A 26683-nucleotide genomic window follows, 5' to 3' on the forward strand; every position below is an offset into this window, starting at 1 on the left:
CCTAGGAAAGACAGGATGGCACTATCCCCATCGTCCTCTGGCTCTACCCAAGGTCATACATTTGCTGGATGGCTAGCTAGCATTAGGAGCGCCTGCCGTGAGCAGAGAACAGATGTCTCCTTGTGCTGAGCTGAGGGACTGACCCCACGTCCTCGGTCTTATTAGTCTGCCGATGCTCAGACCAATCAAGCCAGTGAACTGGGGGAGTGGTTGGGGAACCACTCACCTATAACCGTGCTCACAAAGTCAGCCAGAGCTGGAGAGAGCAAAGGTGTGCGTGAGGGCCCACCTGCATGCGTGTGTGCATGCGTATGTGTCTGTCTGTCCCTCAGATGGTCTACAGTTGGAGTGGGGAATATGGTTCATGGAAGGCGTGAGACTGAAAACTCACCCTAGAATTTTAGGACATTCCAAACAAATAAATTCCAGACAGACGAGCACTTAAATACTTTACCTGAAGAACACCACCTCCTTGGGTCAAAAGATAGAGAAGTAGATAATTATGTGGCTGCCATTTGTTGTGATAGTCTCACTGCTAAGCACTTGATAGATACCTCATTTAATCCTCATAACAACCCAATGAAGTAGGCACTAGGATTATCCCATTTCACAGATGGGAAAACTGAGGCTTCGAGAAGTTAAGCAACTTGCCCAAGGTGATGGAGCCCATGAATAGGAGAGCCAGGATTTGATGCAGGTCTAACTCCAAACCCACGTTCCTAACCGCTACCACTTCATTGCCTCTCATTTAGGCTGGTTGAAGATTCGTTTCCTGGTTCCAGGGATGAAACTAGGGGCAGGAGCTTTTCTTCTAGGTGGGTCCAGGCTTGCCAGAATTCTTGTCACCCCTGGACCTATTGGTCAGGAGAGATGGATCTGGGTTTGGCTGTCACCAGTGCAGGCAGCAGATAGTGCCCCCTGGTGGTGGTGGTGAGAAAGGGCAGTGGGTGAGAACAGAGGAGCTTGGAGTTGGCCCATTAATTGGGGGGACAGAGTCACAGCAGGGTCCATGGAGCAGAGAGCTGGTTTCATGGATTCAGGATGTCCCAGGCAAAGGGCCACAGCATCTCTCCTTTCCTGGGGGCCCTTGGGGTGTCCTCCTGCCTCCTGCCCAAGTCAGCCAGGTGCTCATCTGAGGTAACACACACCAGTAACACAAATGACGTCACCAAACACCAGCCACGCTCATCATTCAAACCTAGCATCTGCACCTAGATGCAGACTTCTGCACATTCCATATCGGCATCATCTTGTTTACAATGTAGGGCCTAGGATTTTGGCTAATTTAGAGGTTAGTCTGCCAACCAAAGGGGGAAAACCTCATGACTAATTGTTTCTGTGTATAGGGAGCAGACCCCATACAGGGGATTTCCTGGGCGCTGTCCACATAACTTCCCAAGACCCAACTTCACAGGGAGACAGACAGGGGCCACTTATGAAACAAGACAGGAAGGGCTACGGAGCTGTAGCTTGGGAGCACCGGAGGAGTGGGGAGCTCTGTTTGGAAGGTTGGGGAAGACATGAGACCAGGTTTTGAAAACATCAGAATGCCTTGGGTATTTGCCACACCAGGTTCTGAGCCTCTTGAATGGCAATCACAAAGAAGGTGCTGACAGTCTCTGAAGGTCTGTCCCTGTCACCTGCAATGGTTTCCCATCCGGCTGTAAGAGGCCCCCTTCCTCGGGGGCGGGGGGGAGCAGGGTGAGTGGAGCAGCTGGGGAGTCAGGATGCCTGTGTTCTATTTCCAGCAGCTATCACTGACTCATGGTGTGACCTTGCTGAGGTCAGAGCTATGTTTTTCTTGCCTGGGGAAAATCAGAGGTGGCAAAGTTTGCATTTTCCCAAGGGATAGGAGTCCTGGAACATCGGGGGCCCCTCCCTGCTCCCCATGAACCCCAACCGAGTCTTCTCCTGCTGATATTAATGAAAAATGCTGAGATTTCGATTCGAGGGACTTTGAGGGACACTCAAAGCAAGAAACAAGGAGTTCTGCCATAGCAAGACTTATGGCCACGTTTATGTGCAGTGTTTCTCTAAATCCTCTTCAGATCATGTTTCCTACCAATATTTTCCCACGTGGGCCTTACATAGTCGGTGTAAGAGGAGAGAGCCGGTATTTTCTCCCAAGTTCCAAGAAAAGAAAAATCCAGGCCAGGAGCGGTATTTCTCAACGTTTTCATTAGCAAGAGCCCCTTTACTTTACCACCAAGCACCCCGTTTCGAAAGCCCTTGCTAAATACTCTGCATTTATTACGTAGAAATGCATCTCCATTTTCATTAATCAAAGTCATCTGTGAGTGCCAGTGTCTGCTCAGCACAGAAGAACTAGGGCTACCGTCAAGTCCATTACCAAGAATTGCAGCTTTACTCTGGGTGGCCTCCTCGCAGGTAAAGGTCTGGTTTTCACCAGATTTTTTTTTTTTTTTTAATTCTGAAAAGTGTTCATCACCAAGGGGCCCAAGGACCCCAGGCTAAGAAGTGCTTCCCCAGAGAGATCAGGTGGCCCGTGAAAGTTTCTGTGACTAGCGGTGGGGCCAGGACCGGGGCCAGGACCAGGGCCAGGAGCCCGACTCCCAGGCCAGGGCTGCAGCCAACCAGACTCCTTGGCAGGAAGGGCTGGTGCACACGAGACACACGGCACACGGGTGTGCACGTGGGAGATGGGAGCCCAACCAAACACAGACATCTTGAAGCAGTGATGCTCAGGCTCCAACCAGTGATAAATGGGCTCTCCTCGGTACTGGAGTGAGCAGCCGGAACCCAGCCTGAGACTGGAAAAGTGGAGGATATCACAGATGGGTTCAGGGCGTTCCTTGAGTTGCAATAGGGGGAACTGTTTATCCTGCCACCTGCCTGTGCTTTGTCTGACACTGCAGTAATACATCATTTATGCAGCCTGGGGTACTCTCACCCACTCTAGGAGGATTTAGATTATTCCCCCTGCCCTGCATCTGCCTCTTCAAGGGGATGATGCCAGAGCGGGGGCTGAACCCCTGCACCTGGGGATGATAAAGGCAAGGGGGGGGTACCCTGGGAAAGTTGGGACACAGACAGAGGATTCCGGAGGTCTGGCATGGTGGCCTGGAGTATAAGCAGGGAAAGAGCTGCAGGACCCCAAGAGCTGTTCACTGGAACTCTGTACCCAGCCCCCCTCCACCCCCCACCCCGGTCTTCTGCAAACACTTGTCATCTGTTGAGCTGTTGGCTTCGTCCCAGAGGCTCAGGTTTTTGATCCATCGGAAGGCATCAAGAGTGCACGTACCTTTGGAAAAAAGGGGGGCTTAGCTCATATGGTTTTAGAATCTGAGCCTCCACCAATCTGTGTAGGGGCCAGGGACCAGGGCAGGGTCTCTGGCGGCCTGCTGCCCAACAGCTGTTCCCTGGGTTATTTTGGTTCAGTGGGAGCTTATCAATTCCAGGGTATTTGGACCAAAATAGCCAGCAGCAGGGCAATCTCTTGGTGGCTCTGTGGGGACCTCTCAACCATTTCTGAAAAGAGCTGGGGGCTGGGGGAGGAGTTTGGCTGGAGTGTAGTTTCTCCCAGGAGGGAAATCTCCTGCCCGTATCATACTTACTACCCTTTCCCATTCTACAGTTGGGACACAGGGGGTCCAGAGAGGTGGAGGCACTGGAACTGAGGCCACATCACTGGGAGCCAGGCCTCTGCCCCCAGGCCACAGTGCCTCTGCTTTGGGCCTCTGGTAGACCAGCAGCCAGGTCTAATCGTGCCAGGGGGGATTCCGGTTCCTGACAAGTTCGGGCCAGCATGGAAAGTGCTGACTGGCCCTGGCTTCCTTCAGGCCACAGCGGGGGGCCCAGGCAGCTGCTCGCCTCACTTGACCCCACGTGCCTCCCTGAGATGGGTCAAGTGCAGGTGGGCGGAGTGAGGAGGCAAAACGAGCCACTCGGGAGCTCCGCCCAACCCTAGGTCGGCAGCTCCTGGAGTGGCCCCCTAGAGCCCGCCGGGATTGCCCCCCGGCGCAGAGCCAGAGGGACGCAGGTCGCATTCCCTTTGGCAATGGGGCTGGCGAACGGGGAGCGCGCTTTGGCACCAGGCGGGCGCCGGGCTGCGGGGCACATGCCCCCAGCACGCCCTCTGGCAATCGCTGGGGTGGGGGGCGCTCGATAGCCGAACTTAGTTGTGGAGCGCTCCCGGCCAAGTCCGCGCGACAGGTCTTACTACCCGGTCTCAGAAAAAAGCTGCCCGGGCCCCTCGGCCACCTCTATCGCTCCCCGCCCCTCCCTGGGATTCTCCGGAGGGTTAATTTCCTGTCCCGGTAAGTCCTTCGCGAGTCCTCGCCCCTCCCTCCCGGACTCTCTCCCCTCGGTCCCTGCAGCCCCGGACTCCCCGAGTCCCTTGGCGTCGCGCCCGGGCGCACGCCCTCCCCGCCCCGGCCGCCGGGACCCCGCGCGCCGCCCCCCGCGCCAGGGCTCGCCCCGAGAGCCACGTCCGCGTCGCCGCGGCTCGCGCGGGTCCCCCCGCCCAGCGCTCCCCGCCCCGGCCGTGCGCCCCCGCGCCGCCCCCCGCGGCCCCGCCGGCGGCGCCGCGGCGCTCGGGCTCTGCAGCCTCCTCCTGGTGCCGCTGCTCCGGCCCGGACACGCGTGCCCCGCGGGCTGCGCCTGCACCGACCCGCACACCGTGGACTGCCGCGACCGCGGGCTGCCCAGCGTGCCCGACCCTTTCCCCCTGGACGTGCGCAAGCTGCTGGTGGCCGGCAACCGCATCCAGCACATCCCCGAGGACTTCTTCATTTTCTACGGCGACCTGGTGTACCTGGACTTCAGGAATAACTCGCTGCGCTCACTGGAGGAGGGCACGTTCAGCGGCTCGGCCAAGCTGGCCTTCCTCGACCTCAGCTACAACAACCTGACCCAGCTGGGCGCCGGCGCCTTCCGCTCGGCCGGGAGGCTGGTCAAGCTGAGCCTGGCCAACAACCACCTGGCGGGCGTGCACGAGGACGCCTTCGAGACCCTGGAGTCGCTGCAGGTGCTGGAGCTCAACGACAACAACCTGCGCAGCCTCAACGTGGCCACCCTGGCCGCCCTGCCCGCGCTGCGCACCCTGCGCCTGGACGGGAACCCCTGGCTCTGCGACTGCGACTTTGCGCACCTCTTCTCCTGGATCCAGGAGAACACGTCCAAGCTGCCGAAAGGTGAGCCTGCCGGCAGGCTGGGCCGCGCACCAGGCTGGGGGTGAGAGGAGGGGAGCAGGGAGCGTCCCCGGGCAGGCGGGCTTGGGTCCAGCCTGCAAGCCGGGGCTCGGGTGCACCAGGCACCCGAGCAGCTGCCCCAGGAGAGTCGCTCAGGTATAAGCCCGGCAGGTTCCCAGCCTGAACTTGGCCTGGGAGTCGGCTGGGAAAAGTGGGTGGGGAGGGTTACATCTGGATTCTCTGGAGTTTCTGGGCCCTGATGCCGTGCTTCTCCACCTGTTTCTCCAACAGCTCACTTTCTGGAGTTAGGGACCTCCCATTTCTGTCACCCATGTCGGAGTTCAACTCATCAGGCTTTGGGTCATAGGACTGGTGGGTGCAGGTTATTTATGGGCCCTCCTAAGTGGAAGACGCCCTCCTGTGTGGGAAAGAGCTGAGTGCCATTCTTGCTACACTGCACATCGAAAGATCCAGCCAATTCTAGGGGCTCTCCAGCAGCTTCCAGAGCCTAAGCAGGCCTGTTTCTCAGCTCCCAGGTTTGTTCTGTCCAAAAGGGTTGAGAAATATTTCTGGTGAGGAATACTGGCAGCCCGCTAAAAGCCAGTGATGCAGTAGAGATTTGCAGTTCTGTGAACGCAAAAACCTTAGCAGGCTGGTGCACCCTTTGTTTTCCTGGTGTACTTTTCCCGTGGTGACACGGATGGATGTACAGAGCCCTTTGGCAGATGGAAACACAGAGGGCACAGACGTTAAGGGGCCGGGCAAAGGCCAGCGGAGGGAAGCAGAGACAGAGCTGAGAGGAGGGGGACCCCAGCATCCATAGAGATGAGCCCCAGGATGGGGAGCAGGCAGAATGTCCGTATGCTCCGTGGATTCCAGCCTTCCACTGGTAGGCATGTGAGCCTCAGTCCCAGCAGTGACCTTGCACAGCCAGACTCTGCCTCCCACCTGGCTCCCGAGGGTTTGGCAGAATAGGATCCAGAGCTGTAAGACACATGTTATAAAAAGTGACACAGATGTGTGACATAGATGTGGATTTAGCTTTGGTATATCTTTTTTCCACTTCCTGGATTTCAAGGATGTTGCTCATCTATGCCCTGAATTCCTGTGATCACTTCTTCACTCCATACTTTACTAAACATGAACCCTAGGCGTCGGGGCCATCACTCCCCAGCAGACACAGGCCCCTGAACTGGCATTTTCAGCCTGGGCTGGCTCTACCAGGGGAGCAAGTCCTAAAAAGATCTGACCTGCCCTCATTCACCTGCCTGCCCCACCAGAAGACTGTCCCGGAGACAGGAATGTCCCCATAGAAGCCTCATTGTGGAATGGGGGTATGCCTTGGTTCTGATCGCTCTTGCCTTTGGTTTTTGATGGAGTTGGCATCTTTAACCTCTTTGGTTAGCTGAGTTGGTATAATTGGTTCCATGTGTTATCGCAGGAGGGCAAGGTGTTATAGGGTTGGAAGCTGTAGATTTCAGTCTCAGTTCTGCCACAGACGGATGGCTGTGACCTTGAACAGGCCACATGTCCTGTCTGGGTTTCAGACTCCTCATCTCTAAAGTGCTTTGGTTGACCTCTGAGGTCCCTACACAGTCCTGGTTGTAGAGTCAGAAGACAGAGGTCTGAGTCCTGGTGGAAAGCCTGGGTGAGTCTGGCCAGGACCCTTAACTTTTCTGAGCCCCATCTTCCTCCTGTGTGAAATTAGGACACGGGTGATGCCGGGTGGTCCATCTAACCCGGTGCTTGTCAGGATCAAAACCAGCTGATGCGGGTGAATGTAAAGAACAGTGAGACCTTAGGATGTTATTCCTCCTACGGCTGGTGATGTGGGGAAGGAAAGGGACACCAGGTGGGGATGTGTGGCCGGGGGGAAAGGATGGACAGGCTCAGAGTAAGGAACATTGTCCAGGCCCTGATTGAGGGTTGGTCTGGGTCAGTGGGGAGAGATGGAGGCAGCGAGAAGAGAGCATGAGGGCTTCGGTCACCTCACGGCGGGTGGGAGGGGGTGTGTCAAGAGTAGTGGTGGGCTGCCATGCGTGTGGCCAGAGCAGTGTCCGGAGAACCGTGAACCAGAGCAGGGTGGGTGGTGAGGGGACGAACACGGGGCCTTGATGCGAGACAGCTGAGGTCTGATTTCCACTCACATTTCTCTCTGAGCCTCAGTTTCCCTGCCTCTGACTTCAGCACGCGGTAACAGTATCCCACACCTTGTTTACGGTGAAGTTTGAATGAGATCAGCTCCGTCGGGGGTGCAGGGGTGCTTAGCACAGCCTAGGTGCTTGCTAGATGCCCGTCGTCCCTTCCCTCCTCCTCTTGCCCTTGTGCTCCTCGTATCTGCACAGAGGCGCCGGGCAAAGCGGCTGAAGGCCCAGGCTCCGTTCAAAGCCTACCTCGACCTCTTGCTAGCTAGCTATGTGACCCTTCTGCAGCCCCGTTACCTCGCCCATGAAATGGGGATGATGCTAGTGCCCACGCCCTAGGGTTATTGGAAGGATTAAAAAGGTATTATTTATGAAGTTCTTAGAAGAGTGTCTGATACACAGCAGCACGATCTGAGTGTTAGTGCTGTCATGTTTTAACTGGAAGGCCCAGAGGGGTGATGGCACAGAGGGTTAACAACGGCTGGGGGACGTAGGGGACCTCAAGACTTCCAGCCGTGGCCACCTACTTCCTGCCAAGGAAAATCGGGCTCCGTGGGGCCCAAGCTCCAGGGGTTTGTAGGCAAGTGGCCTGCCTCTCCCAGGAGAGGGGATTCAAAGTCAGGAGCAAAGGGATCCTGTCCTCGTTGCCTTGTCCTCGCCTCCCCATCCCCTCCTCCCCCAGAGAAGCAGAACAGAGCAGAGCAAGTGACCTTGACTGGCTCCTTCAGTTACAAAAATGCCTTCGTCTGCCAGGCGAGCCTCCTGTGCGGTCACCGTGCTGATGGGAGCACTCCGCCACCGAGCACACCCCCGTGGGGAGGAAGGACCACCTTGGAGGCGCCGGATCCCCTCCATCCAGGCTCCTTTGGGGGTTGGGCAGGGCTGGGTCTGGGGACGCAGGAGGATCTGTCCCACTGGTGCTGGGGCTGAAGGAAGAGGGTGAGGGGTTGCCTGCTGGAATGCCCATCAGCCAACTTAGCAACAAAACAAAGCGGACACACCTAAAATAAGAAAACAAACAAGGAAACCCCCCCGGATGCCTAGTTAACTCTGAATTTCAGATAAACAATGAATCATATTTTAGTATAAGTATGTCCCATGCAGTATTTGGGATATACTTGCACGCAAAATTATTTGCTGTTTTCTGAAATTCAACATATAAATGTGCCATCCTGTATTTTACTGGTGGCCTGACCTTGTGGTGTTTGTCACTTTGTAGTGCACAGATGCCATCCCCTTTAATACAACTGTGCCTGGCAGGTACCTTAACCCACCGTTGATCCAACAAGGTGCAAAGAAGTGAAGTGGTTTGCACAAGGTCATGTCATCAGTGGCTGAGATGAGTGTGCACTCAGGAGTGGCTGACCCTACACCTAATTCTTTTTGATGGGCATAGATCAGGAGGGGGGGTGAGGCTATCCCCTGCCCCCTCCCAATCTCCGATTGCTCTGGGTCACAGCTGGTGGACCTCCTTCCAGCCCCAGATCCTGAACCTGGGCTGGTGGTTCTCCCGTGAGATAGTAGATCCCAGGCAATTTGGGACAGTGACCATCCCACTTTAAGTAGAAAGGACTCCAGACTTGGAAGCAAGCGTCCTTGGAAATCACTCAGGTGAGCCGTGGGGTAGAGAGGGAGAGGGTGGGAGTGTCTGGGGAGATGGGGAGCAGCAGGGTGACTGACACCCTTGAGCTTTAAAGCTTTTCCCTGCTGGCCTAGCACACGGTCTCCTTATAGCAGCCCAGGGAGGTGGATCTGAACGAAGACACACAGGGAGCTTGGTTGAAATGCAGATTCTTGAACCCCCAGGCCTACTGAATGGGTCTGCATTTTTAACACCTTACCCCCACACCCCCAGCCCAGGGACTTGCAATATACACAGAAGCTTGAGAACTGCCTGGAGGTAGGAGGGCCTTTTGGTACATCTCTGGAAACCCAAGGTGTTGTCTTGGTTCAGTAGCTGAACCAAGAGAAACATCTCTGAGATTTTTCTTTTGCGAGCAAAGGAGTGTGAGTAGGAGCATTTTAAGGCTCCTTCTAACTCTAAAAATTCTATGGTTTCAAGGGTAGGGAATATTGTCCTCATACTAAGGATTGGAAAGTTGAGGCCCGGGGAGGCCAGGCCCCTCTAGAGACTCCTCTGCTGGAATCTAGGGGGGCCATGTCTCTGTGCAGCAGGGTGGGGCAGAGCACCCAGACCACTCGGGACTCTGGGCTCATGGGACACCTCACCTGCATCCAGCGGCACTCCGGGAGCTACAAGAAGGAAAGGCTACTGGGTTTGAGAAACCATAGCGGCAGGCAGGGGGCTGCCTCCGTCCTCGGCTTCGGAGGTGCACGGAGCGAGCAGATGACCCAGGTGACACAGCCCACACCGTGTCTGAGAGTGCGTCACAGGAGAGGCATATGTAGGTCCCAGAGTGGGAGGCCCAATTGCCCAGGCATCTTCTATCCCCTCCCTCTCTAACCACAACACACGTGGCCTGCAGGTCACAGCCCACAGAACCAGCAGAGAGATCTGGGCTCATCTTGCACCCCAAGACCTTGACACATGTAGCTATGGGGCGGGAAGGGCTGGGGGCAGGGAGGGGGGGACCGGGAGCCACAGGTCATGTTTTGGGTCTGTAACTCTGGCCCCTTGGGGGACAGCCTCTTAAGAGAAGGTCCACTATAATGCCTGGAGCCTCCAAGCATTTGGGGGCTCAGCCCCTGTGGGTTCCCGAGCCCCTCTCTAAGAAGGGGTGTCCTGGCAGCAAGGTCCTGGACGAGTTCCATGACTAACCCCTCCTTCCAGGCCCAACTGAGCACTCACTGGGGGAGCTCCCCCCACTTGCCAGTAACCCCACTTCCTTTTCTCATGTCAGACACGATGAGGGCCTGGCTCGGTCAGATGAGTAGGGACGTCTTGTCATAATGACAATGCAAACCGTATTTCAGCCAAAGGGACAAAAGCTGATGCTTGCTGGAGGTAACACGGGTCCTTTCTCCCAGGTGACTCCAAGGTGACTCTCTTTTCCTTTAGAAATCAAAGCAGTTTTATTTCTCCAATTATAAAGTAACAGGCTCCTTGTATATGTGGGAAATGTAGAGAAGTATCGTGAAGGAAACAGAAACCACCCAGAATCCCACCACTATTAAGGTTTTGCTGTATTTTATTCCGGTCTTATTCTTATACGCATATACATTTTTAAACAAATTGCTATGGTACAATGTAGATCTTATTACTGATTTTTTTTTTCTCTCTTATTGAGCTGTGAGAATTTCCTGCCATTTCAGTTCTTTGAAAACGTAACCTTTCATGGCCACGTAATACGTCATTTTGTGGATCTATTCGTTGAACCTGTCTCCTGTTGTTAGATGGATGTTTTGGGTGTGTTTATACACCTAAGAAAATCATGCTCCCGGCAGAGGTGGACTGAGGTCTCACCCCCTCTTGCAAGTGGCCTCCCTCGTGCCTTTGACAAGTCTGTACCCATCCTGTGTGCACAGGCTAATGCGTTTTTAACTCGTCTCTTAATCAGAGTGGAGTCATGGGGTGTCACCTTTCCCATCATTACGGTGTCCGGGCCGAGCGTCAGCTTTGACGGGCCGCAGGGTCTGGAGTTCTGCTGGGGAGTGAGCCGCAAACGGGACCTAAGGAAACCTCGCCCTGTCTTGTTGGCTCCCAGGGGAGCCCGGCCAAGCCCTGTGACTCCGTCCCAAACACTGGATCTCTCTGGAAATGTCACATTGGTTGTGCCATTCGGTCAGTTAACCCAAATTGCAGCCTCCTTGCTGGGCGACGTGGGCCAGTGGACCTACCTTCCTGCCTGTGCAGGGCAGCCCGGGGGCATGCAGCCGGGGATCTGTTTTGGAGAGGCCCGTGTCCCTGTTAGCTGAAGCTGACGGGTTGCCAGGTGACTCACAGCCCTGGAGCGTGAGGCCTTGCAGCCAGCGGCCGTCCAGTTTCCGCTCTTGCGGCATTCGGTGTGCGACATTCGGTATGGTTTGGAAGGAAGGGCTGGGCAGGCCTTGTCACCTCCAGGCTGGCAGTGTTGATGATGGAGCCTGTGGGGAAGTCCTGGGAAGCTGTCCCGGGCTCCTGCCCTCAGGCCTCTGCCCCGGCTGTTACAGGTGCCCGGATTCTTCCCTCCCGCCCTCCCTCCCCATCTCCGCCTTTACTTCTTTACCTTCCTGGTTCCTATTTAGCCTTCCAGCCTCCAACGGTCTGAGCCCCCGAGGCCGGGTGGGGAGCCTTTCCTGCGTGACCTCATTGGATCCTGTATTATCTCTATGACCACAGCTTGACATGGCTGTGGTTCCCGGGTCTGTCTGGCCTGTTTGGAGGACGCAGAATGTGTCTTTTTCGTCCTTCAATCCCCAGAGGCTGGTACAGTATATGGCATGTTTGGAAACCTTCTGATGGCTTCCACTGCACTTAGAAGAAGCCAACTCCCTCTCATGTCCCACAAGGCATCCCCCACCTCCTCGTCCCTCCCTGCCCAGTCCCCCTCCCCAGCCACATGGACCCCCATCTGTCCCTGGAACACGACAACTGCCAGTGATCAACCAGGACCTCTGAACTTATGGCTCCCTCTCCTCCTAGGACATTTCCTCCTCGAGTGGCTGCGTCTTCCTCAGGCCCCCAGTCAGATGTCCCCACCTCCGAGAGGCCTTCCCTGACCACCCTGCCTGGGCAGTCCTGCACCACCCCCAACTCATCTTGGTGGAGTTTATGTCATAGCACTCGCTGGGGGCCACATCGCTTTGTCCACAAGATATCTGTGTCCCTGCAGAAACACAGGCTCCCAGAGATCAGCCTGTTCGCTGCTGTGTCCCCAGCACCTGCGGTCACGCCCAGTGTGGAAGGGGCTCGGTGGGGCTGTGGGCACATGTGAGCAGATGAAGGCACACCCCCAAGGCCTCTGTCACACCACTGAGGCACAGGCCAAGATCACTGGCCTTGGCTTTTGTCCTCAGCAAATACCCCACTCCAGCTGTAGTCAGCAAAGGATACCCAGAGCATCTTTAAGCAGAGGCGGAGGCCTGGCAGGAAGGTTCTCTGGGTTCCTTTTCCAGATCTGTGCGATCCTGGTCAAACCCCATAGGCCCCTGAGCCTCAGGCTCTCCACTGTGAAGGAGGGAGGGAGCCACCTGTGCCCGGCCCTCTGCTGGCAAGATGAAGGGGCAGCCATCGGGGAGTCTTGGGGTGGCTGGTATGCCCGAATTCTCTGCCCTGCAAGGTGCACCGTGAGTGGCTGGTGCGGGTCACCAAGGACACACATCTCAGTTCACCCCGCTGAACCAGAAACCAGCTCCATCTGGCATAAGCAAACAGAAGGGTTTCTGCTAAGGATGTGGGGTGTCACCAGGAAGCCTAGATCCTGAACCGTCGGGTCCCAGGGAGTACTGCGGGTGAGACTTCCTGGGAGGCCACAGGGGGCACAGAGCCTCCCTCGTGCTCTCATCTCTGCCTCTCATACTTTTTTATTCTCCTCTTCACACGCTGATGGACTCTCTTACGTTCTCACCCGCATGGCAAAAGCACACTCCTCCATTCAGGAGACCAGCTGAGGCCCGGAGACACTGGGCTGTGGTGGTCCCAGTTTCCAGGTCCCAGGAGGAGGCTGTGTCTGGCTCGGTTTGGGAGATGTCCCTCTCGGTCCAGGCAGGGGAGGGGATAGCTGCGGTGACATGGTACACGGGGACTGCGGGGGCGTGGGGCGGAGTTTAGGGAGGGGGCTGTGTAGGCCATCGCCAGGCGTCCTCGACCATAGCTGTGCTTCTAGTGAACTGTCTGATGGCAGATATGTCCCCTAATGTTCCTGGGCCCCAGTGTCCCCTCAGTCCAATATAGGTGATAGCATCGGCCCTTTGACCTCAAGGGATGTCATATGAAGAAGCTCAAAGTGCGGTTTCCTCCACCGCTGCACACAGAAGCTTTTTTTTTTTTAAGATTTTATTTATTTTTTGACAGAGAGAGACAGCGAGAGAGGGAACACAAGCAGGGGGAGTGGGAGAGGGAGAAGCAGGCTTCCCGCGGAGCAGGGAGCCCGATGCAGGGCTGGATCCCAGGACCCTGGGATCATGACCTGAGCCGAAGGCAGACGCTTAACGACTGAGCCACCCAGGAGCCCCCACACAGAAGCTATTTTTTTCTCTTTATGAAAATCCTAGAAATGCAGATGCACAGATCATCCATGCACACAGCTCTCAGATCCCACTGTATTTCAGCATTGCCGGTCAAAGCCCAAGTGTCTGATGATCCACGGAGACGTGCACTGTGTCTTCACAGCCTCCCACTGGCTCGCAGCCTGGCCCCTCTGCTTCAGAGGCTGCTGATCAAGGAGCCCCTGGTGCCCCATCTCCCCCATCCTCTGGGCTGGTTATGGGATGATGCCAAGAGCATGGGTCAGGACCTCAAGGGAACTGCAGGCCCCTCGGGATTAAAGGGAAGATTCTCAGAGGCGAACCCAAATCAAAGAGGCAGGAATCAGGGTGCCGGTCCCGGCTCCGTCCATAGCTAGCAGTGGGACCTGTGAGTCTCGTCCCTCCTTCAGTTGCCCTAGATCACCTCAGATGCCCCTTGGGGCAACAGGTGGGAGCCACTGGAGAAGGGGGGGGCGGAGCAGAACCGAGAGCACACGCGCATGAAAAACAGTTTAGAGCACCGCACTGGCCGAGCTCCCTAAAACATGTTGATGGCTATGTTCCTCCTACTGGCTTCCAATTTTTGGCCCCTGGGCCAGATGGTGGTGGAGATTCCTTCTAGCTCTGATTTTGGCTGATTCTGCACCCTCCTGAGCCAGCCTTCTCATGGGGTCACAGGATGAGCGGGTCCGAAGCCCCCAGCTCCTAGCAAGAGTCTCTGGGGTGGGTTCCCTTGGCACAGGTCCTACCCCCCAGCAGCTGTCTTTTAAACAAGTAGATGCAAGAGTATGTTCCCTTCTTCCTCTTCATATCAAGAAAAGATCCCCCCGCCCAGTTATTAGAATAGCTTTTCTTTTTATAAGACACCAGTGAGGTGATACCTGTTTTAAACGTAACCATCATAAGTGGTTATCTGCATCAGAAATGAAAGCTGCCCATGGTCACGTTGAGGGGCCGGGAGCTTAGAACCAAGGGTCAGGACATCCTACCTCTGCTGCCACCTCCTTGACTTGGGCAGGTCACTAACTTTTCTGGGCTTTGGTTTCCTCGCCTGTCACCCCCTGGTGATCAGGGCAATACTGACATAAAGGAGCTTTAGAAGCAAATGGGGAGCACTTGCAAGAGAAGGGCCATTGTCAACCCATAAGTTTACAAGACAGTGGTTTATAGGTCTTCAGCGCCCTGGACAGTCACGTGGCAAGAACCACAGAACAGTGATGGGCAGCCAACATTCTCTGTACCCCCTTGATGGGATGCGGGAGAGAGGGTGGACATCCCAGTTCGGAGGAACTGTTAGATGATGGGAAAACCTCGGCTTTAATGTTCATTGGTGCGGATGGGAGCGGCGAGCACAGAGAGGAGGTGGTGAGGAAAGGGAGGAAGCTCCCAGCCAGTGCAGGGGGGCTGGGGAAGCTTGCGGGGAGCCCCCCAGGAGGCCAGGAGAAAGAACCGAGTCCCATAGAAAAATGACTGGAAAGGGTAGGCAGCCAAGTGCCACTGGTTGATTTTCTCTGGCTGAAAGAGTGGTTTTATTTTATTTTAAAAAAAAATAATAGACGATTTTTTAGAGAAGTTTTAGGTTTCTGGAAAATTAAGCAGATAATACAGAGTGCCCATATGCCCCCTCCCCCTCTGTTCCCCTATTACGGACACCTTGCATTAGTGCGGTCCATTTGTTACAACTGAGGAACCAACGCTGATACTATTACATTATTATTAATTAAAGTCCACAGCCTACGGTAGGGTTCACCCTTTGTGATGTACATCCTGTGAGTTTGGACAGATGGATAATGTTGTGGATCCACCATCCTGATACCATACAGGTAATTTCACTGTCCTAAAAATGTCCTGTGTTCCACCTGCTTATTCCTCTCCCCTCCTCCTGAACCCCTCCCTGGGAAACACTAACCTTTTTGCTGTCTCTATGGTTGGCCTCTTCCAGAATGGCATAGAGTTTTTCACTTTTTTCTTTTCTTCCGTGGGCTCTTCCATGTTGGTACAATGGATAAGTATGATGTTACTCCTCCCTGACCTTACCTTTATTTTAATATGACCTGAGCCAGACAAACAGGTGCACACATCTACCTGTTAGTCATAGCTCTGTCTTCCTGCTTCTCCAGGTTTGGATAACTGCCCACTCCCCTTATTCCTACAGGGAAGGCCACCCCTCCCCACTGGTAGAGCTTTGGGGACTGCACGGACCCTTGTCGCCTTCTAAAGGCCGGTCCACACGGTTGTAAATGGCCCCTTTGTTAGACTCCCTTCAAATAACCGGGTTTGGGTGGGCTTGGGTGGGCCATGCTCGCCTGCTGGGACCCTGACTTGAGGAACTCTTGCAGACTCTTGAGCAAGGAATGATGGGAGGGGGTTGCTATGGGTTAAATTATGTCTCCCCAAAATCATATGTGGAAGCCCCAACCCTCCCGTACTTCAGATTCTGACCTTATTTGGAGATAAGGCTGTTTTGTTTTGTTTTTTAAAGATTTTTATTTATTTATTTGACAGAGAGAGACCGTGAGAGAGGGAATACAAGCAGGGGGAGTGAGAGAGGGAGAAGCAGGCTTCCCGCGGAGCAGGGAGCCCGATGTGGGGCTCGATCCCAGGACCCTGAGATCATGACCTGAGCTGAAGGCAGACGCTTAACGACTGAGCCACCCAGGCGCCCCGAGACAGGGCTGTTTTAAATGTAGCCGGGATTTGTTTTAATCAGGCATGGTAAGACATGCTGACACAGAAATGACCTATGAAGGAAGAAGTTTAACACTCACAGATCTCTAGGAGCTCTAGAAGTGTGGACGCCATGCAGGGCCATGCAGGGAGGCTCCAGGGATGGTCAGGGGGCAGAGGGACTGACAGGAAAGTGTGGTCAAGAATCTTTATTGTGTTTTTGCAGGAGGAAGGGGCACGGTAAACAGGCTGGGCAGGTTTGGGGTTGGCTAGTTTGAATAATTTGGGCAGGCTGTGGGCTGGGAGGGGGTTCCCTAGTGTCCAGTCCCTGGCCTTGGTGTCATTCAGGGCAGGAGAGAGTGTTCCAGACTGCAAGAGTCTGACAAAAGTGGACTGGGACTGGTCGGATTGCCTAGCAAAGATGCACTTTCAAGCTGGTTGATTACTGTCTCTAGGAAGTGGAGAACCCTGGGAGAGGCCCCAAGATGTCAAAGCTAAATAAAACACAGAAAGTCAAAAACATGATTAATACAAGTGTCACTGTAGATATAATTAGTTAGGATATGGACGCTAGGGCGGGCCTTAAACCAGAATGATTAATGTCCTTATAAAAAGGGGCAATTGGGACACACGCCGACAGGGAGAAGGCAGAGGTCAAGGTGATGCGTCCACAGGCCAAGGAACGCCAAGGATGGCCCCCAAATCCCCAGGAGCTGGGGTTCAGTAGCCTCCAAAATGGTGTCCAGCCGTCAGATTTTATGATGTCAAAGCAAATTGCTCTGCTGCATTTGATTAAGGGGAAGTAAACACTAAAGGTACAAATCAGGCTCTTGCTTATTTGATCGGGGGTTGTCCCTACTCCGCCTCGAGCAGGCTGCTCCCATGGCTCATTAACTGAGTGTCTGACTGTGTTCCAGGCCCTGAGCTAAGCACCCCAGGGCAGCCCCACCCAGTGGAAAGACAAAGTGAGCCACAAATGAACAGGTGAAATTAATTTTAATATTTTATTGAATCCAGCAGATCCAGAAGGTTATTTTTTTCAACTTGTCATCAAGAGAAAAGTCATTCATGAGATCCTTTTCCATGGTGTTTTCATACCAAGTCTTCAAAGTCTGGGGTGTATTTGACATACCCACAGCACATCTCAGTCCAGACTGGACATATATGACCTTGTCAGCACGTGGCCAGGGGCTGCCGCAGTGGACGGCAGAGTTCCAGGTCTGTTAGTGTCGTCCAAGGAGGATGTTTCCAGCCAACATCACCCCATTGGACAGGTGAGAAAGCCAAGGAACAGACAGGTTACTATAACTCGGCCTGGCTCACCAGCCAGAGTGGAGGTGTGACGCAGAGAGACTGGCTGCAGAATCTTCGTCACGAGCCATTGTGCAGCTTCCCAAATCTCATATCAGAAACTGGGGTCCCTTAGCGGCAAGCCTATCCTCTCGGGTCCAGAGCCTCTGCTTTGGGCTCAGAACCTAACTTAGTCAATGGGCTTTCCAGATTCGGAACCTGGCCTGAATCCAAAGATGCCCTGAATGTCTTCGCAGAAACCAGAGCAGACTAAACATGTGTGAAAACAAGTTCAGGTCCAAGTGTGAAGGACCTGGCAGCGATCTGGACAAAAACTCTGCTCTCTTGGAGGGAACATTCCAGAAAACTCAAGCTTAGCTTATAGGGTGATCTAATTTATCCTTCTTCATTTACAGATAGGAAGCCATGGTTCAGAGAGATTGAGTGACTTGTCCAAAGTCACACAGCAAACTAGTGAAAAGCCCAGGAAGGTCTAGCCCAGCCCTCCCAGTTCCAGGCTGCGGCTGTGCCCTCATACTGCTCATCAGTCACCAGACAGGGATGTGGCACAGTGGCTGAGAACTCAGGCTTTGCATTTAGAGGCCCCACCAATTTGAACCCCGTTCTTCTATTTACTAGCTGTGTGAGTCTGGGCAGATCACCTAACCTCTCTGTGCTTCAGTTGTCCCATGTGTAAAATATGGACAATTAATATTCGAGGCTCGGCACGGTGCCTTGGACACAGAAAGCCCGTAATAAACACCAGCTGTTATTATTATCAACTGTAAATCAATACCGGTGTCGCCTCCCCAAGGACGCAGTTCCAGAGGCTCACGCTGAGCCTCCGCTCTGTCTCAGTGTGGTACTCCTGCAGGTGCTTGGGACGGAGGGTCCGCTCCCAGGCGAGGCTCTGCCTCTGACTTGCTGTGTGATCTTGGGGGCTGTGTTAGTTCCTGTAACACATTACCGCAAAATTAGGGCCTTAAGTTCACACAGATCTATAATCTTATAGTTCTCTGGGTCAGAAGTCCAAAACAGGTCTTGCTGGCTGAAATCGAGGCGTCTGGGTTCCTTTGGCCTTTCCCAGCTTCCCCTGTTTCCCCACCTGTGAAAGTAGAGGCTCAGATAAAGGTGAGGGCCTCTCTGCCCGCCCAGGTTGTTTCTAGGGATGCCCCCTGCCCCCCTCCAGCCGCTGCCCCTGCGGTCCCTTCCAAACAGCCCGCAGCTCTAGCCCCAAAGATAGCAACTGCCCCCAGTGCTGGGATCTTCTGGAAACTGCACGGGCAGGCGTCTGCTTCTGGGACCCCAGGTCTACCCGTGGCCCCCCCAGCTGCCAAAAGAACCATAAACATAACAAAAACCCAACCTGATCCCTGACCTCCCTGGAAAATCAGTATTGCTGTGTTGGTTTCAGAGACATCTGAGGTGGGAGAGAACTTAGGGGATGAGAGGGACGGCGGCGCTCATGGACGGCTATCCTGGGGTGACTGTCAAAAGCAGCACAGATCCGGGTAGTCACCAGGGTCTCCAGAGAGAGGCAGGCCTCACATGCTGAGGGGGCAGGATGGACGGGATCCAGAGGAGAGAGGGAAGGTGGCACCACTGAGCAGACCCAGGGGGACACGAAGGCCGCTTTCACAGCTGGGATGAAGTTGTCCCTTGGAGAGTGGCCCGGTGAAGTCCCACAAATGGCCACGGGGTGAGCCCACACGTACTGCCTCGGTGTCATGGAGGGGGGATGGGCTTTGGTGATAGCCAGGCCTGCTTTTACATCCGCACCTGGGCAGATGAGCTGGTTGACTTTGGGCAAGTCACACGGCTTCTCTGAGCCCCGGTCTCTGCATCTAAAAAATACCTCACACTCATGTTCGTAGCAGTATTATTCACGATAGCCCAAAGCAACCCAAGGGTCCACTGAGGACTGGAGAAGCAAGATGGGGTCTATCCATACAATGGAATGTGAGTCAGCTTTATTTTATTTTATTTTATTAAAGATTTTATTCATTTTTTTTGACAGAGAGAGACACAGTGAGAGAGGGAACACAAGCAAGGGGAGTGGGAGAGGGAGAAGCAGGCTTCCTGCAGAGCAAGGAGCCCGATGTAGGGCTCGATCCCAGGACCCTGGGATCATGACCTGAGCCGAAGGCAGACGCTTAACGACTGAGCCACCCAGGTGCCCCAGCTTTATTTTATTTTATTTTATTTATTTTATTTTATTTTATTTATTTTATTTTATTTATTATTTTGTAAAATTTTATTTATTTATTTGTCAGAGAGAAAGCACAACCAGGGGGAGCAGGAAGCAGAGGGAGAAGCAGGCTCCCCGCTGAGCAGGGAGCCTGATGTAGGACTTGATCCCAGGACCCTGGGATCATGACCTGAGCCAAAGGCAGATGCTTCACTGACTGAGCCACCTAGGTGTCCCATGACGTCCCATGAGTCAGCTTTAAAAGGAAGGACATTCTAGGGCGCCTGGGTGGCTCAGTTGGTTAAGCATCCAACTCTGGATTTCGGCTCAGGTCATGATCTCGGGGTCATGAGTTCAAGCCCCACATTGGGTTCCTTGCTCAGCAGGGAGTCTGCTTGAGATTCTTTCCCCCTCTCCTTCTGTCCCTCCCCACACAAATAAATAAATAAATAAAATCTTCAAAGGGCTGTTAAGAAAGAGGATCAAGTGAGTTGATAATGGTGAAGTCCTCATCACAGTTCCTGGTAAATAGTAGGAGCTTCAATAAATATTACTTCCTTATCAAATGTCATCTCAACAGTGTAATTGGATGGGGCCCGCTTCCCATGCATGCCCTTCCTCACCCCCAACACACTCGACACATCACGTTTTGCACCTGGCCAGTGGGCCCACTGTTAGAGATTTATTTGGGGCAATGAGAACTCCTAAGGACAGGTCCAGGGAGAGAGCCACATAGTAGGTGTCTCTGAGTACTCCACGGCAGCATGGAACATTGATCACCATGAGTATGGGAGGTAACCAGACTCATGGGGCCAGTCTTAGACTTTCTCACACAGAGGAACCTGCCAGAATGTTCTCTTTAACCAGATCGTCAATAATAACTAGACACAGATAAGTATCCCTAGCACTAGCAAATAACTGGTGTTGATAACTGAGGTGGTAGTGATGGTGGTGGTAGAAATGGTGGAGGTGACATCATGGTGGAGATGGTGCACATGGGACAGGTGGTGGACATCATGGTGGAGATGGTGGAACCAGGACAGGTGGGGGACATCATGGTGCGGATGGTGTACATGGGACAGGTGGTGGACATCATGGTGGAGATGATATACATGGGACAGGTGGGGGACATCATGGTGGAGATGATATATATGGGACAGGTAGGGGACATCATGGTGGAGATGGTGGAGCCAGGACAGGTGGGGGACATCATGGTGGAGATGATGGAAGCAGGACAGGTGGGAAACATCATGGTGGCAATGGTGCACATGGGACAGGTGAGGGACATCATGGTGGAGATGATGGAACCAGGACAGGTGGGGGACATCATGGTGAAGATGGTGTACATGGGACAGGTGGTAGAAGTAATAATGGTGGTGATGGTCAAGATGATGGCCGTGATGATAATGCTGGTGGTGGTAGCAGAAACGTGTGCACGCCTTCCCAGAGAATAAGATCTTCAGCCCTCAGTGATCATCTCCGCTCATGTCTTACCAGGAGGAGGACAGGCTGGGAAAACTGCACTGTGAGTCTGTCGATGTTTTATCCTCCTGCAGTGACTGATGTGGGTGTCCTGAGGTCCAGGGCTGCAAGTCAGGCTGGAGTGTAGGATATCAGATGCAAGTCCCAACCCTGGCGTAGGACCGACTGCACTCTGCTGCCCATCCTACAGAACATGCTCCGTGGAGCCAGCACCAAGCAGGAGCCCTTGACCCGATGCTGCCAGTGCCTCTTCCTCTGGTGGAAATCAGCTGATTACTTAATCAGACAAAGTGTCTGCAGCTGAGACAGGGAGGACAATTGGGAATTTCCCCTGATGCCACAGCCCATATTTAATGAAAGTCATAGTGGAGAACAAAGGCCAGCACTATAGGAAATTAGAGCTGACGTTCCCAGCACCCCGCCCTCCTGCAGTCCATGCAGGGATGCCTCCCTGAGAAGTCTTCCTCTGTGACACCAAGAGGCTGCAGCAAGGGGCCATGGGACCCGCACCTTCAGGTCCAATGAAGGGGAGACGTGGGGCGGGGCAGCACGCACAGATGCCTTTGGATCTAACCTTCTACACTGCTGCGAAAGCAGGAAGCCATGGCTGGAAGTCTGGCCGTGCATCTGAAAGAACACCATGCTGCTTCTGTCTCACGCTCCTTTGGGTTTGGAGTTCTGGGGGGCTGCTGGGGAGCCCCAGGCAGGGTTTCAGCAGCCCACACCGAGCCTCCGACTCCAGAGAGCGGGAGGGGAGACTGATAGGAGGGTGGGCTTTGGTCAAGAGCAGTGAGATGAATGCCCAGGGGTCCCTGGAGGACCTTCATGCTGGTCTTTCCTCCCCGGGGTGGGAGCTGTAGTTCCAGCAGTGGTTTGGGTGGAGAGGATCGGCCACATTCTCTCCCCAACCCTCCTTCTCACACCTTGATAAGACATGTGAAGCATTTAGTACAGGTCTTGAGCAGGCAGTTCACAGAAGTGCCACTCCAAATGGTCCACGACATTTAGCTCTACTCGTAATCAGAGAAATGCAAATTAAAGCAGCAGTTACGCTCTTTTATGGCTTATGAGATCGGCAAAGATGAAAGAGTGACAAAACCCATTGTTAACACAAGTGCAGGGACAGTCTTCAGCTTGTGGGAATGCATCGTGGGGAGATGATTAAGAATGTGTATATAGATGCCCATAGTGGCCTTGCTTCTAGTAAGGAAGAAACTGGAAGCACCGTGGGATTGTAGAAGTAAATCATGGCTCATCCACACAATACAGGGCCTGCAGCCATTACAAATGATGTTTGGAGGGAGTGCCTGCATGGCTCAGTCAGTTAAGCGTCCGACTCTTGATCTCAGCTCAGGTCTGGATCTCAGGGTCATGAGTTCGAGCTCCACCTTGGGCTCTGTGCTGGGTGTGGAGCTTGCTTAAAAATAAATAAGTAAATAAACAAGTGACGTTTGGCAATGACATTGGTTGGATGGAAAGATGTTCCCAGTATGGTTATCCAGCAGAGTGGCAGAGTATATTTCTACTTGGGCGGTTTCTGTACAGAGACGCACAGAAGAAATCTAGAAAAGTATAAGCCAGCGTGTTAAATATGTATTTATGGGGGTGCCTGGGTGGCTTAGTCGTTAAGCATCTCTGCCTTCGGCTCAGGTCATGATCCCAGGGTCCTGGGATCGGGGCCCACATGGGGCTCCCTGCTCGGCGGGAAGCCTGCTTCTCCCTCTCTCACTCCCTCTGCTTGTGTTCCTGCTCTCGCTATCTCTCTCTCTGTCAAATAAATAAACAAAATCTTTAAAAAAAATATATGTATTTATGGGTCCTTTTATCCTCTTTTTTGTTTATTTCTTTTCTTTCAGTGTATACATGGGCTTTGCCTAGGCGGAGTTGGGAAAACAAAAATATATTTTTAATGACAAAAGTGCTTAGAAGAGCCTGTCCTTGATGTGGATTGGGGGGGGGCTAGTTCAGGGGGGAGGGCCCCAGAGATCCTCTGGCTGCAGGCCCGTTTGTTGGCAAGGGGCAAGAGATTAATCTCAATCTACCATCCGCTGTGTCACCATCTATTTCGGGAGAATGGCAGCTCTTCACCCTCTCCAGCTCAGGTGTCAGCTGCTGGGGAGAAGTCATCAGTCAAGGGGACAGAGCAGCAACATGCGGGGGACCGAGCCATCCTGCACGAGGAAGGAGGCCTGTCTCCAGGGGATGGTTCCCGCAGGGCGGGGCTGCTGGACTGAGTGGGCTCTGGCCACCTTCATGGTCAAGCCACTCAAGGCTCAGTTTACCAGGACAGAGAGACTGTGGCCCAGTGTCAGTCACGTGCTGACCCCTTGGCCAGGGGAGGGCCATGCATTTTCTAGAGTTACCCAAGGGGTGGAAGGCGATGGCCCAAAATGCAATCTGGGAGCAGCCTCCAAATAAGGAGACAGGGAGGACGAGAGGCCAAAGGGCAGCAGATGACTGTCACACATAAGACACCCGGAGTGGGTTGAATTGTGTCCCTTCCAAGAGATATGGCCAAGTCCTAAAGCCTGGAACCTGTGAATGGGGCCTTATTTGGAAAAAGAGTCTTTGCCGATGTAACTAAGGATCTCAAGATGAGCTGAGCCTGGATTTTGGATGGGCCCTAAATCCAAAGGCAGGTGTGTTTTTTGGAAGAGGGAGATTTGACAGAGGCAGAGGGTGGAGTGATGTTGCCATAAACCAAGGAAGCTCTGGAGCCACGAGAGCTGGACGAGGCCGGGATGCATTCCTTCCTTGAGCCTTTGGAGGGAGCCCTACCCTCCTGGTACTTCATTCCAGGCTCTGGCCTCCAGAACTGGGAGGGAATAAACTTGTTTCAAGCCACCCAGTGTATGGCAATTAGTTAGGGCAGCCCTAGGAAAGGAAGACAACACCCAGACCCTTGAGCATGACCTTGGGTGTTCTTTCCTCCGAGTATCCTGGTCGGGTCTGCACGCTTAATGTGCAGCCTCGGCATAATGATATGGCCCACTGGGGCTTAGTATCCCCTGCAGGAATTTGTGCAAGCATTTTTAAGGCAATAAGAGAGGATAACGGCTAACCACACAGGCTCTGGAGTCAGACCGCCTGACCCCGAATCCTGGCTCTACCCTTTCTTAGCTAGATAACCTTAAGCAAGTAACACAGCGGTTCAGTTTCCTTACCTGCGAACCAGAGTCACCATAGTACTTGCCCCAGAGTTCGTTTTGTGGATTAAAGCAGTGTAGACAGTGCAGGGTGCTTAGACGGACACCTAGCATGTGGTAAGACTCCAGGGGGGTTAACTGATGTGGGGGGCTCTCTGTTCCCGAAGAGTGCTGAGAATTTCCACCCCTCGGGAGGGAAAAGCACAGGACAAACACATAGAGCTTCTCTTTCCTCGCAGGGAGTGGAGAGTTATCTATTGATGGATTTGGGGAAAAAGACTTTGGTCCAGCACCAGCGGCTGTTAGGGGGGATGGTCTATCTGTCAGGGGTGATGGTTTAGGAAGCTCCTTGTGGCTGCACCACTAAACCATTCTCCCATCCTATCTTTATTGAGACACTCATTTAAAAATATATTTTGAAAGTTCTAGGTACTGGGAATACAGCAGGGAACAAAACCAGAAGCCTGACCTCACAGAGCCGGCACTGGAGTGGGGAGGGGCAAGGAAGCAGAAAATAAACAAATACGTACATAGGTAATATGTCAGGTGGTGCTGAATGCTCTAGAGAAAAATAAAGCCAGGTGGGGGGATGGGGAACGATCGTGGGGGTGGGGAGAGCATCGCCAACAAAGTGACATCTGAGCAGGGGCCCTAAGAACATGAAGGAGTGAGCCAGGTAGAGGGAGCACGTGCAAAGGCCCTGAGGCAGGCCTGTGCTTGGGGGAGCTCTGAGTCCTGCGGTAATGGAGCTGATTTTCTGTTCTCCTTCCTCAGGATTCCATGTCTCTCGTTCATTCAGTTCTAGCTTCAGGGTGGAAATTGTTTTGTTTTGTTTTTTAGTATTTTATTTATTTATTTGATAGAAAGAGACACAGCGAGAGAGGGAACATAAGCAGGGGGAGTGCGAGAGGGAGAAGCAGGCTTCCCGCTGAGCCCGGAGCCCGATGCAGGGCTTGATCCCAGGACCCCGGGATCATGACCTGAGCCGAGGGCAGACGCTTAACGACTGAGGCACCCAGGCACCCCTGGGGTGGGAATTGTTTTATCTGAAAAACCCCACATCTGTAATAAGTAGGAAGAGTTCACATCTTGGAGGCACTTCATTGAAGAAGGGCAAGAAGTCATCAAAATTGGTAGCTACCAATATTTTTGCCACTAAGAACCTTTTAGGTTAATGTTTCCAGACCCCAGCTTTGAAAGATGTTGTCCACCAAACTGCATATTTGACTACCAGCCCCTATGGCCTCGTCACAAACAAGTGAGTTGTTTCTGATCAGCTTTCTGACAGACCCGCAGCCCACCTTCAGGACCCTGGCTGGGTGTCTCACACTAGGACCCTTCCCACCTAGACATTTCTGACTTGTTCTGGATTTTCTTGGGTTTTGTGATATTCATGTACCGTGTGCCAGGCTCTAAACTGGGAGCTGTGGGTGCAGACATGGTAGGCACAGCCTCCCATCCTGTAGAGTATGGGGGTTATGGATTATGATGTATGGGGGTTCAGGAAGGAGTGGAGTATGATGTATGGGGGTTCAAGAAGGAGAAGCCTGACTCAGGGGAAGGGGGAACATAGGTAGCATTCAGGGCAGGCTTCCCGTAGGAGGTGTTTCCTGAGCTTTGAATTGGAGTTGGTAAACCACCTTGAAAGGGTCAGATGGCAAATCTTTTAGGCCTTGTAACTACTCAAATCTGCCACCATAGGGCAAAAGCAGCCCGAGAGAACGTGGAAACCAATGGGCCCCAACCATGTTCCAGGGTGACTTGACTCCCAAAAGCATATGGGAGGGATGGAGGAAGGGGTGTGTGGCCCTGGAGCTGTCTGCTCTTGAAGAATAAGGATGCGACCCCCGGGGACTCGTTCCAGGTGGAATGTGAAGTACAGAATACAGACAGCAACCCCCAAGGCGGCCCGGGATCAGGGGTTGTCTGTCCAGACACCCACAGGCCCTTGGCAAAGGGAGGAAAATGAGGGCAGCGTGCTGAGTGGTCCTTAAGGCTCAACATATTTATCCCTTTTCATCTTATCCCGCCCTTCTTAACTTTAATGGCATACAAAAGTTTCTCTTATAAAATGTTGATGATGATGGGGCACCTGGGTGGCTCAGCCGTTAAACGTCTGCCTTCAGCTCAGGTCATGATCCCAGGGTCCTGGGATCGAGCCCCACATCGGGCTCCGGGCTCTGTGGGAAGCCTGCTTCTCCCTCTCCCACTCCCCCTGCTTGTGTTCCCTGTCTCGCTGTGTCTCTCTCTGTCAAATAAATAAATAAATCTTTAAAAAAAAAAAATAAAATGTTGATGATGATAGTGATGGTGATGATGATGGGGTATGTTTTGAATGTTCTTACGGGGCAAAGTTAGTAGTCCTATGTCAGTCTCTCTCCTTTCCTTTCCTTTCCTTTCCTTTCCTTTCCTTTCCTTTCCTTTCCTTTCCTCTCCTCTCCTCTCCTCTCCTCTCCTCTCCTCTCCTCTCCTCTCCTCTCCTCTCCTCTC

At 53.4% G+C, this 26683-nt stretch overlaps 1 protein-coding gene across 1 annotated transcript in view; it reads left to right on the plus strand.

The window, feature by feature from the left end:
* Positions 1 to 4018: 4018 nt before the first annotated feature.
* Positions 4019 to 26683, plus strand: part of LRRC38 (leucine rich repeat containing 38) — a 32746-nt gene continuing 10081 nt past the window's right edge. The window contains exons 1-2 of the mRNA XM_035019022.1: positions 4019 to 4055; positions 4338 to 5153. Coding sequence (XP_034874913.1) covers positions 4019 to 4055; positions 4338 to 5153 — 853 coding nt within the window. The remainder of the gene's footprint in view (positions 4056 to 4337; positions 5154 to 26683) is intronic.

Source organism: Mirounga leonina, unplaced genomic scaffold (assembly GCF_011800145.1).
Source record: "Mirounga leonina isolate KUSES-001 unplaced genomic scaffold, KU_Mleo_1.0 Mir_173, whole genome shotgun sequence".
Classification (NCBI taxonomy): domain Eukaryota; kingdom Metazoa; phylum Chordata; class Mammalia; order Carnivora; family Phocidae; genus Mirounga; species Mirounga leonina.